The sequence below is a fragment of the Oryzias latipes genome, chromosome 20 (assembly GCF_053564925.1).
Source record: "Oryzias latipes strain Hd-rR chromosome 20, Olatipes_Hd-rR_3.1".
Taxonomy (NCBI): domain Eukaryota; kingdom Metazoa; phylum Chordata; class Actinopteri; order Beloniformes; family Adrianichthyidae; genus Oryzias; species Oryzias latipes.
In genome coordinates this window covers 20896329-20908781 of record NC_136256.1, presented here as the reverse complement: position 1 = coordinate 20908781, position 12453 = coordinate 20896329, and the positions used below count along the sequence as shown (strand labels likewise).

Sequence of the window (12453 nt, the reverse complement as noted above, 5' to 3'; positions counted from 1 at the left end):
CACAGCTTTTTCAAAATCATATCACGGAGAGAGGGTCAGGCAGTCATTTGACTCGCAGAGGATTTTCTCTGTGCTAAAAGATAGGTTCATTTAAGGTAATGCTTCGGTTAAACACACTGATATAAGAGATTTAGTGTGAGGACATATATTTTTCTTATTAAAATTCCATGACACTAGAACAACAGCAATAAAAACAGCTTAGCTAACAAGCCAGATGTGATATGTTGACATCAGTGCTAATACCTCCTGATTAGTTCTCACGTCCAAATGTTGTTAAAAAGTCTGTTGCTGTTTTGTTTAGAGAATGTCCAAAAAAGTAGAAAAACTTAAACCCTGAAACTGTTCAACTCAAAAACTCCCCTATTTACTAAAAAATGTCATTATATGGATGACACTGCTATGAATGCTCAATGGAAAAAATGATATTCATTTCCTCCATGGCTATTTTATAGGGCTTGGCCAAGTATGACAGTCACTTCCTTTTGACCTGCCAGAGCTCTTAGCACCAACAGCTCAGGTTTTAGGAGCTGGCAGCACCTTAATCATCAGCCTCCATGTGAACGTTCTGCTACAAGACTATTAAAGTTACTGAAAGAAAAACCCAAAGAGATGAGATGAATCAGCCAAACCCAGTTTGACATTTTAGGAAAATCACCCTTTTTTTCACTTTCAACCACTCCCTTCCTTTTATTGTTTGCCAATGTACCAAACGGAACTTAGTCTGGGGTACAACCTACTCAACATTTAAAAAAGGAAGGTATGTCTCTGCCTCATCAAGAACATGTGTTGAAAATGATTCCACAACTTTTAGATTTTTGATGATGTCATGATCATTTGAGCTCATTTCTTTAATGCTGCCTGAGGTTCGTCTTCTGAGGTTGGTCTTTAGTTGTGTATTCCTATTTTTTTTTTTATTTTCTGAGAGAAAGACGCAAAAATAAAGCAGGTTATGGTGAAATGAGGCTAAGTGGCAGAACCAAAGTGAATAGTTCATAGAAGAGGGAAGGGTGGAAGCTGTCAAAACAACATACTGTAAGTAAGTGCCAAGCTTCTCTCACCATCAAGTGTTGTCACGTCTAATAGTGCAGGGATTCACTGATGGGGCAAAAGCCCAAATACTGTACACACATGCACACAGACTCAATCATGCACGCTCATTCACACTCCCGCAGGCCGACTGCCAGCTGTTGACTTGACAGATTGGTACTGTAGTGCACTCAATGGCCCCACTTCATATCCCCACTGGCCCCTCTTAATTTATTTGAATGAGTGGATGAGGAAAAGCTGCGTGTCACAGCAGCTGGACTCCAAACAACTTTTATCAAAGACTATGCTGTTCGGAATTTCTTCTCCATTCCTACTTCAGCTTTGAGCATCTCTGGATGTTTAGATTGCTATGGCTACTAACTGTAATTCATCTTTTCTACAGGATTATTTTACAGATCTGATTACCAACGACAGTATTAGCTTTTTCCGCATGTCCAAGAAGATGTACCCTCACCGGCCTGTGATGATGGTCATCAGCCATGCTGCTCCTCATGGCCCTGAAGACTCTGCGCCGCAGTATGCCGAGCACTTTCCAAATGCTTCACAGCACATGTGAGTAACATTGAAGTTACAGTATCATTCTGGATATTTCAAGCTCTTCTAGAGCAGGTGTAGCAAGATTCAACACTTAAAGAGCCGTCAGGGTTGACGGCCACAGCCCGACCACAGCCCAACAGGAGCCACTTACTTCACCCTTTAGAAAAATAAGACCCTGATTTGCATTTATGTTATTGTTCCTCTTTTTTGGCATCTCAGTCAGAACTTTTTAAATCGAATCAACTAAAATAAATCATAGCTAATTAAGTGACCCCTGCTGTATTTCTTGAACCGTAAGGTGCACTTAAAATCCTTGCTTTTGTTCATAATTGATTGTCCACCTTATAATCTGGTAAGTACTGGTATGAATTATGGTTGAGCTTACTGATAATTGATTTTCTGTGGCAAATGCTCAAAAATCTGTCAAAATATTCTAATCCAACTTTGCTAAACTACAAAGCCGCACAGACTGATGGATTGTTGGCGCATAATGGCAAATGTGGCCAACAGCCTTGTAATAGTGATCCGTTACTTTACTTGATTTAAAAAATATATACTTTTAACTTTATAGTTACTTTCTAATACTTTTTTGTTTTTCTTTTGCCAAAGAGCCACAATGGAAGGGTAAAAGAGCCACATATGTCTACGGAGCCTCAAGTTGCAGACCCCTGTTTTAGAGCTTTTGAAAAGAAATTGGTTTCTATTTTTAAGTTTCAAGTTTATTTATATATTTAGTTTTGATTTGGGTTGTCTAACAAAATGACTGTAAACACACCCTTCAGTCCTCAGAGATGTCATGTTGCTGAAAAGCTGCAAAGGCAGACGAGATGGCAAGCATGAAATCAAAAAGATTTATCATCCTGGAATAGCAGGGGCATGCACTGAACAGACCGGGGTTGACTTTTTTAGGTTGATCTTTGCCAAGCCCACAAGGGCTTCCCACGGGTTTCATGTCTTCGGCCGAGGCCGCGCTGCGATCCAGAGGGTTGTTCTGCTGGCACGGGGCCCTGACGTCTCTTGGTGCAGCGTGCCCTGTTCCACTGAGGGCTTCACTTCGCCCTCCTCTCACTTTTCTGCCCCACTTAACTTTCCCCTCCATTTCCTTTCACTGCTCCATCTGTTTATCTCCATGTCTATTACGGTGTTTACTCCTCTTTCTGTACTTGCCAGTGTCATCCCAGCTTGTTCCGCCCACCCCTTTCCTCATGTCCTGCTCAATACGCAGAGGACTTCCTGACCCCACTCGTATCAATCAGTACTTTCTCGCTGTGACTGCTGGGATGTGTGGAATGCATTGTGTGCATTGGAAGACCCTTTGTGACATTAATTTATTTTTAGCCGGATTCTTTGAGGGAAGGTGGCGGGGGGGGGGGGGGGGGTGAGGCCCACTGATGGCTGGAAGGAAGGCTTGCCCAGTGATTGTGTTTAGGTGGAGTGTTTGTGCGAGTTGAGGTAACTATGGAAAGCACAGGTGGCCGGGGTGGGTGCGTGTTTGTTTTTGGTGTTTGCAGCCTGTTTGTTTTCATTATAGATGAGGCGGAACCGTTTTTCCTCAGGTTTAAACGTTTTCTTTTACCAATAGGGTTATTGTTTGTGCGGTTCCAGCCTCAACTGGTTCATGAGGGTTTGGTTTTTTACTAATGTCGCGATTGTTCCTTATATCTGCGTGCTCAAACTCTTTATATTTGCAGCGGATGCTTTGCAAAACAAGCATGGATGTCATTCAGGGTTGAAAATGCTGTGCAGCGCAGTGAAGTGGTAGTATACTGGCAGCCTCATAAATCCAACAACTGTCTGTACAATTGACACCAACGGAAGAGGGGTGGAGGTTTGATGTTGGTTTCATTATTAGTCCACCATGAAGCTGTTTCTGGCATCTGCTTTAAATACCTCAAATTTCAAGTCGTTGCTCAAATACATGTCATGACTGCAAAAATGATAACCCAATCACTAGAAAATAGTCTTCTCAAGCAGAGCATTTAAGTTTGTTTAATGTCTTAAAGACGCATTCTCAGGTGAACAATGCTTCTATAATCCATTGCTGAAAATAAAAAGAAAACCTATATGAGACAGGTGGCAGGTGTGACCTCTCCAATGGACTGGTTTCATTCCACTGACCTCTGCATTCCTGGTTCCCTGGTTCTCTGGGCCCCATACCATGGTGGCCCATTGCCCAGAGACAGGTCTCTTTATGGGGCTTATTAGACCGCCTGCTAAGTGGGTGAAGAGTTCACCTATCTCACAAAGCATGCCTGAGGAGGAAAAGACAGAAGGCAACTCAGTGAGAGAGAAGCGTTGCTCAGAGCAGGTCTTCATCAAGTATTTTAAGCTTTGATCTTAAAGAAACAAAAGTGTAGCGTTTTGTCTAGAAAAGAAAATAGATTTTTGGTGCAGACATTAAACTTTATGTTTCTAATTTTGTTGATTTTTTTTTTAATTACATTTTCTTCATTGATGGTTGGTTGAAAAATCCACTGAAAGATCACTAAAAGTCTTTCAGTATGCCTATGCCTGCTTTAACATGGCAGCTATGCCAAAGGCAGAAGAACAGCTTTTTTCAAGTTATGACTACAATCCATCCATCCATCCATCCATCCTTTACCGCTTATTTGGGACTGGGTTGCAGGGGCAGCAGTCTACACAAAGCTGCCCAGACTTCCCTCTCCCGGGCCACTTCCTTCAGCTCCTATGGGGCCAGCAGAGAGACAATCTCTCCAGCGTGTCCTCGGGGTTCCTTGAGGCCTCCATCCAGTGGGACATACCCAGATTATCTCCCCAGTGAGGCATCCATAAGGCATCTGGATCAGATGCCAGAGCCACCTCAACTGGCTTCTCTGGATGTGAGGGAGCAACGGCTCTACTCCAAGCTCTCTCCGGGTGACCGAGCTTCTCACCCTGTCTCTAAGGGAATGCCCAGCCACTTGTATTCGGGACCTTGTTTTTTCTGACATGACCCAGAACTCCTGACCGTAGGTGAGTACTGGAATGAAGATCAACCGGTAAATTAAGAGCTTCACTTTCTGGCTCAGCTCTCTCTTCGCCACAACGGTCTGTCACAACAACCTAACAGCTCCAATAACAGCTCCATTCCGCGTGTCTATCTCAAACTCCGATCTCATGAACAATACCCCAAGGTACTTAAACTCCAACTCCTGGGGCAGGAGCACTTCACCCACCTGGAGAGAAAAACCGTTCTCTGGATTTCACACATGTAATAATCCTGTCAAGTTATTTATCATTAAAAATGTCTCTGGCCCCTTGACTGCTTGGTTCAGAGGTTGTTGCAAAGTTGACTTAGGGGCATATTTTTTATAAGAATGTGTCAATCCTCAAATGTCTGGACTAGAACCCAGAGCAACGTGGAGCAGCAGACTCTCACCTCCATGTGAGAGGACAGGTGCCAAGGGTTCTGGCTGCACAGCATTATGATATGAATGTCAATAAACACAGCGGTCATTGCTGCGTGTCAAACTGCAGAAAACAGTGGTCCTGTTGCTGAGCAGGACTCTGTGAAAAGTTTCAGACAGGTGTAGACATCCCCAAAGCATTTACTTAACATGTTCATTCTAAATACATCCTTCTTTTTTGAATGCCCTCACAGCACCCCCAGCTATAACTACGCCCCCAACATGGACAAACACTGGATCATGCAGTACACGGGCCCCATGAAGCCAATCCACATGGAGTTCACCAACTTTCTACACCGGAAACGACTCCAGACGCTGATGTCTGTGGACGACTCTGTACAGAGAGTAAGTCTGATCATCAGTTTACATGGAGTCTGCTTTGCATCATCTCACTGTAGCCTCATTTGTGCAGATTCACGACATGCTGGCAGACACTGGAGAGCTGCAGAACACGTATATCATCTACACAGCAGATCATGGCTACCACATTGGACAGTTTGGGCTGGTCAAGGGGAAATCCATGCCTTATGATTTTGATATTAGAGTGCCATTCTTCCTAAGAGGACCAAATGTGGAACCAGGGACGGTGTAAGTTTGCATGTTAGAGTTCTATTAATCGTTTGGAAACAACATTGTTATACCTTAAAAAATGCATTAAACTTGATTTGTTTGCATCTTTAGAAACCCACATATGGTGCTCAACATTGACCTAGCTCCCACAATCCTCCATATTGCTGGACTGGACACACCTCCAGACATGGATGGAAAGTCCGTCCTCAAGCTGCTGGAACAAGACCGGACTGGAAACAGGTTTGTCTGCTATGCCGTATTGTTTGTTTTGGGGAAACAATATTTAATGCATGCATGATAAAAGCAACAGTTCTCTTTACTTCTCATTACTGAACAAATGTTCACTTCCTTAGCACGCAATGATTGCTTTTGATCCGGCGGAGCTCAAATTAGGGAAAATTTGGCTGATTCTTCTTCAGCCGAGACTTTAGCTGCAGGTCACTGAGTTTTTCCTTTATTTTGTTTCATGCATAGCTGGTTTTAAAACTACATCATGAGTTTCTGCACACAACCAACACGCAAAACATTGTACAATTCAGAGAAAAACAAAACGTGGAAACTTTACTAAGCAGCTTCTGCCAAAAAGTCTTCCAGAGGGACCCAGAGAGCTGGGACAATTTGTTTCATGTTGAAGATCCTTTACATGTTTTTCTTTGAACCCATGAGATCTTGTGTTTGCTGTGATTAGCTTCCATGATCTTGGAAAGCATTGTCCCCCTCAATGTTGAAGCGGATAAACCATTTGACTTATATAAACCTTTTTTTTTTGGTAATAGATTCAAACCCAACCGGAAACCAAAAGTCTGGAGAGACACATTCCTGGTGGAGCGAGGGTGAGCTTGTGTTCTTTATTCCTAGTCCACACCACAGGCACATCCATGTCACCACCGGGCTTCGTGTGTCACACAAGCCTGATGAAACATTTCAATGAACCCCAATAGTGCCAGGCCTGGCTCATGTTCCACATTCAAATAATGGAGCTGCTTCTCCTAGACGTTCATCCGACTGACATTTCCTGACCACAGTCTGCTTGGATGATGGAGGAAATCAGACCTGTTTGCTGAAGCTAAATACGACAGCCTAATTATGAGGGTTCATGCACAGGGTGCGGACATGAGTGTAACCAGGTCACTGGATTATTTACTGGGAAAAATAGCCAAGTCTTTTTCTACCCAGGAGGTTTTGCATACATTAAACGTGTTGTGATTGCTCCAGACTTAACATTGACTGCAGGATGTAATTTGGCAGGAACAGAGGGAAGATACATTTCACAAAGTTAGCCAGGCAGACATCCACAAAACAAGCACAGGCTTTCCTGGTTTGGGATGATGTTACCTGAGGAACAGCTGGAAGGCTTGCATTTAATGTACTCACGGGACGTGTCAACAGCCACTCTGCTGCAAAGACTTGCGTGTTTTTGTTTTTTCAGGATGCACACAGGTGCTTTGTCTCAAATCCTGAAGGCTTTTTGGCTCGTATGCTAAGTCTGCATCAAGCATGAAGCATTTTGGGACAAATAAAGATGTGGTCGAAGAGGCATGATGTTAATAATCTTTCTAACCATGCCTCCTAGAGCTCCCAACATTTTTCCTTCAGTTCATAGTTGAGCTTTATCTCCTCCACAGTGATTTGCTGATTTGTCAGCGAGTGCATCAGCAGACGCGTCTTCAAGAATGTGAAAAGCTCTCGTGAACTCTGCTGCCTCACACGCAGATCCGATTCCTGCCGGTTTGGAGCTGGACTATGTGCTCCTTTCTGTGAATCAAAAGAACGGCTGATGCTTTCCGTGCAGTTCCCTCACCGGTTATGTGATATGCTCCAGGGTTTAATACCCCCAATTTGACCTTTCAGAACTACCTCAGAGACGTGAAATTACTGAGTGACAGCAGTGTTGTTTGCTTTTTTTCATCATCCAAGGAGTGACAACAACTTTTCACTCCCCTCTGACTGAAATCAAGGATACCACATCAAAGCCGGTGTTGGCTGTTTCCTCTGCAGGGTAATGCAGAAATCAAGAAAAGGGAAATGACTTGTTCTGTGCCCTGTGGTTGTCATCATTCTGTCTTTGGATTATATTGTGCACAGACAACTGTTAGTTCAAGTCGTTTTATCTTCATAGTGACTGGTCAAATGAACATGAGAGCAAAACACCAGAACCTGCTGCATAAACAACAGTCATGATGTAAGACTTTTTTGCTCTCTGTTAAATGGAACTGCATCTCCCCACCTGCAGGAACTGCTGGATTTGTACCTCATTCCCACATCTTTCTGATCTTCAGTATTTTTAGAGAAGCAAAGGGAAAGACGTAATACTCAGGACATACTACTCAGCTTTTTAAAGGCCCACTCCGATAAAAATTGTGTTTTGGTGTTTTTAACATGTTCTTGCGGCATTTTTCTGACAATGGAAGACGTGTATTAAGACGATTAAGTCCAAAATTGCATTTATTTAAATTGTTGTGAATCAGGAGCAGACAAAAAAAATGCAGTTCTTAAAATTATTGTATTTGTTACGTAGAAAATATATTGGGTGTGCCGTTAGCTCCCTTCTCCGTTCTATTCTGATGCATCCACTTGTAGACGACTAAATTCATTTATGTCTTTGTTTTCCTCGTCTGAGCTGGCATCTGGCGCAAAACTGTACAGCTCTAATACTGTTTGCCCTTTTTATTCCACTGGTAATGTTAGCTTGGTGATATGAGGGGCTGTCAGCTAGAAGGAGAGCTCAGCAATGGGTGACGGGTAGGGGAGCGGGGTTGCTCCACATCAGCAGACTCGCCAAAAACCTGAAGCCAGATTTTTATTGAACCATTGCTGCTTTGTAGAAACTTTGTCCTAGAAAATCTGTATTTTTTTTTTTATTTTGAGTAAAAAATTGGATAATTCAAAGATGATCGGAGTTGGACTTTAATCATTGTTGAATTTCTGTGAGTGTTTTTAGCGGGTTTTCAAAAAATGTTCACGTTCACTGCCTTTAACTCTGAAATTATTAAATATTCGATTGTGATTTTTTATTTTTCGACAGTTCTTTAATGTCTTTTGTTCTGTGGATAAAATTGATTAGATTTTTATAATGGGTTCATTTGCAATGGTGGATGTAAAAGATGGTTTTCATTGTTCTGCCTTATAAAATCACTTCAGTGCTCCTGTCTGCCATCTAAACACAACCAAAGAAAAAAGACCCAGACTTGTTCCCATAAAGACTTCCATAGAGCTTTTACATTGAAGTCCAAAAGATTCAGTGTTGGGTTGGGGAGAGAAATTCCACAGGATAACATCATGAACATACATATTTACTATTTGGGTTAAAATCCCACAATCCATCAGTTTCATGATACATGTACATGTTGTGTTTTGCAGAAAGATTCTGAGAAAGAAGGATGACTCCTTGAGTACTCAGCACACCAACAGCCTCCCGAAGTACCAGAAGGTCATAGAAACCTGCCAGCTGGCTGAACTGCAGACACCATGTGAACAACCAGGACAGGTAAAGCAAGAGGAGTGAAACAACTCAAACAAGAGTCCACCACCCTCAGAATTAGTTGTACCACAAAAATTGGTGAACAATAATTTGTCCCTGTTGAAGTGACCTTCATGCTGCCTGTTGGAGAGTTCTGCAGAGCCACAAGTGAAGCAGCCATGTACAAGTGCATCGTTTGGTTTATAATGGGTCTCTTTTGCACAGTTTTTTGCTCCATTAAATTTCGGGTACTTTCCTTTTCATCTGTGCCCATTAATTTTCTGGCAGACTAACAGCCAGATGGTACAGTATACGGCCTTGGAGCAGACAGGCCGGAGAAATACAAATTGCTACAAATTTCAGGTAGTGTTAAATGACAGACAGAGTTTCTAAGGGTCTGACTAATGCCGTCCAGATCCGTTTTATGACCGCATGATTGTGTGTATGTAGCAATCACTAGTTATAGACAGAAAGGGAGCAGCTTTGGTTCAACTAAGAAGTGTGTGGTGCACTTGGAAGTGTGAGTCCAGTGTTTCCTGCACGATCTAACTTCCAGTTTGAAAATACGCTGATGATGGACTGTACAATGTGACTTTCTTGCTTGATTATTTGTTCTGCCTCATACAGAATAAAACCAGGAACCGTCCTATAAAGTCAATTTTTAAACTTTCATTGATGGTTGCAAAACACACTCAAATAAACAAGCATTGTAGATTTTATTATGAATCTGGGCAAACCTTTCGTCCCTTGTTCTGCGGCAGCAGTTCTGCTGTGTAACCGGTTCAGCTGATCTTAACGGGTTAAAGCTCTCAGAGTAGGGTGGACAAAGGAAAATGATCAAGAAAGACTGCGATTGATTTCATTCTTTAGTCACAATACGCGTCTTTTCCTTGCATCTTGTTCAGTGCTCACATGACTGCTCTGCGGGGCCTGAAAGCTCCTCCAGAAGAAACACGATCTGACCTACAAGTCTTTGTCTGGACCCTAGTTCCCAGGCTTAGTTCTGTTCGTCTACACCCCGCTCCAACAGCATATCTGTTCACTTTATGCTGAAATGGAAGAGGAAATGTATTTCACGAATGCAAGTTGGTGACCTGGTGCAGAATGTCCACAGTGAGAGCTTTGCAGCTTTAGTTTACAGTTGCATCTGTTGGATAAGTATTTATAGTTATTCTCCATGTTTATTGTGTTGCAGAAATGGCACTGTGTTGAAGAAATTGCAGGAAAATTAAGGATACAAAAGTGTAAAGATGGTTCCAAAGAAGGCACCGGTAAGAGAACCCGCAGCCTGAAGCCTGGCAGCAGTCATGACAACAGAGAGAAGGTCTGTGACTGCGAGGACACTTTGTACAAACCATCCAGGATGGATCGTCGCTCCCACAGACAATTATCTTCCTCGGCAGGCCAGCGTGAGTGTCCCCACCCCATTTCTTCTTTAAAGATGACACATCATTTATACAACACTGCTTTGGAGTGTTGGTGTTTAAGAGGGCTTTAGTTCATCATTTCATTTCATGCCAGATTCTTCGTCTGGCTTTAATTTATTTAGAAAGTAGACATCTTTGTCTCATGTGTCAACACCACACTGAAAAACAGAAGTCTGTTCCAACTCTGTTTGAAAACAGGCTAAAGCAGATTCTTGTAAATAACAAAATTAAAGAAAAGAAAAGCAAACATCCCTCTACATGTGGTGGACGGGGTTGTTTTCTGAATGTTTTCGATGCCCTCTAGTGTAGCGTAGACAAACTGCAGCTGTATCGCCGTGGCCTCAAGCAAAATCAAGTAAACATAGAAAAAGATGATGTGTGAAGCTGATGCATTTGGTGAAGCTTGACTTCAGTTTTTTGTTTTGTTACAGGTTACCGTCCCCGGTTTGTTCACACACGGCATGCCAGGTCCCTCTCTGTGGAGTTCGAGGGTCAGATTTATGACATCGACCTGCAAGCGGATGACCTGACATCTGTCCGCCGCCGGATTATCTCCAAACGCCACTACAACCCTGAAGACCCAGACTACGATGTGGGGTCCGACGACGGCTCAGAGGAAATGCTGGCGGATGACACAAATGCAGTGGGATACCCCAACTCTGTCAAAGTCACCCACAAGTAAGAAATTACTTCATGGTTATATTTTTTAGGGTTTTTAGTTCAGTTTGTCAAGTTTTGTGGGGTATTTTTCAGATGCTACATCTTGATGAATGACAGTGTTCACTGTGAGAGAGAAATCTACCAATCTTCCAAAGCCTGGAAAGATCATAAGAGCTATGTGGATCAGGAGGTAAGCATCAGAGTGTGTTCAGATTCTAGTTGTTTTTAAAGGCTCACTCCAATGAAAATTTTCCTCATGGAGGCGGACATATTTAAAGAAAATTAAAACTGTGTTTCTGAGTTATTCTTTATTCAAATCATGGTGAATCAGAATGTTTTACTCGCCTTTTTTTTTGCACTCCTAATGTTAGGTTGGGATCTTGAAGGGCTGTAAGCTAGCAGAAGAGTGTGTAAACAAAGGAATGATCTAAACTGTTGGCAGGCTTACACTGCTCCAACTGTCATGCCCACAACTCAGAGCAGAATTTCTAATGTACCACTGCCAGAAAGACCACTGGGAATGCTTTTAAAATAGATTAAAAGATCATTTGGACTGGGACGTTAAGTAAAATAAGTGTTTTTTCAGATTGAGGCACTTCAGGACAAAATCAAGAACCTTCGAGAGGTCAAAGGCCACTTGAAGAGGATACGTCCAGACAAGTGTGACTGTGGAAAAGGGTAAGCTTCCACTTACATCTCATTTTTGTTTAAAAAAATCTTTCAGTCTCTAAAGTTAAAAGATATTCCAATGGTAAATACTTCAAAATTAAGTTTTTAATTGTGTTGGACATTAAAGACCTGGTTGGTTTTCTTAACTTCTCTTTTTTTCTCATGAAATCAGTTACTACAGTAAAGGACTCAGAAAGAGCAATGACAGACTGAAGAGCCGGCCTGATCAGCTCCACCCATTCAAGTGAGTTTCTCCTAAATTCTGGCTCTCTAACGCAGTGTTTTTCAACCTTTTTTCTCGGCACACTTTAACCTTGACAAAAATCCTGCGGCACACCGGCATCCAAAAATGTAAAAGAAAAAAAAAAGGAGAAACTCATTTTCTGTATTGAACTACAGCTCCTCTGCAATCTCACATGCATTTTTGTGATAATTGTGGCAGAAAAAGCTGGAAGTTGCAGCTGTTTTTATTAAAAGATGTAATAAAAGTTAAGTTAGAAGATTTAAAAACTGTTTGATGTGTGTTTGTTGTGGTTTCAAGACGTTTAACAAGGAAGACTCGTTGTGCACTGAGTCACTTTAACCCAATGCATCATGGGAGATGTAGAGCAACCAGCCGCAGAACGCAGACAGACTAGCGTTTCTGAGCTTCATTGTTTTGTTCACATGTTCCACG

At 42.2% G+C, this 12453-nt stretch overlaps 1 protein-coding gene across 13 annotated transcripts in view; it reads left to right on the top strand.

Annotated features, from left to right (window-relative positions):
• The window catches only part of sulf1 (sulfatase 1), a 54103-nt gene that overhangs the window by 34589 nt on the left and 7061 nt on the right, over positions 1 to 12453 (top strand). For all 13 annotated transcript variants that reach the window (XM_020712655.3, XM_078938536.1, XM_004081257.5 and 10 more), the window contains 11 exons: positions 1430 to 1599; positions 5186 to 5336; positions 5404 to 5579; positions 5673 to 5801; positions 6338 to 6394; positions 8922 to 9048; positions 10217 to 10430; positions 10880 to 11126; positions 11202 to 11298; positions 11695 to 11786; positions 11950 to 12021. In XM_020712655.3, the coding sequence (XP_020568314.1) occupies positions 1430 to 1599; positions 5186 to 5336; positions 5404 to 5579; positions 5673 to 5801; positions 6338 to 6394; positions 8922 to 9048; positions 10217 to 10430; positions 10880 to 11126; positions 11202 to 11298; positions 11695 to 11786; positions 11950 to 12021 (1532 nt within the window). The remainder of the gene's footprint in view (positions 1 to 1429; positions 1600 to 5185; positions 5337 to 5403; positions 5580 to 5672; positions 5802 to 6337; positions 6395 to 8921; positions 9049 to 10216; positions 10431 to 10879; positions 11127 to 11201; positions 11299 to 11694; positions 11787 to 11949; positions 12022 to 12453) is intronic.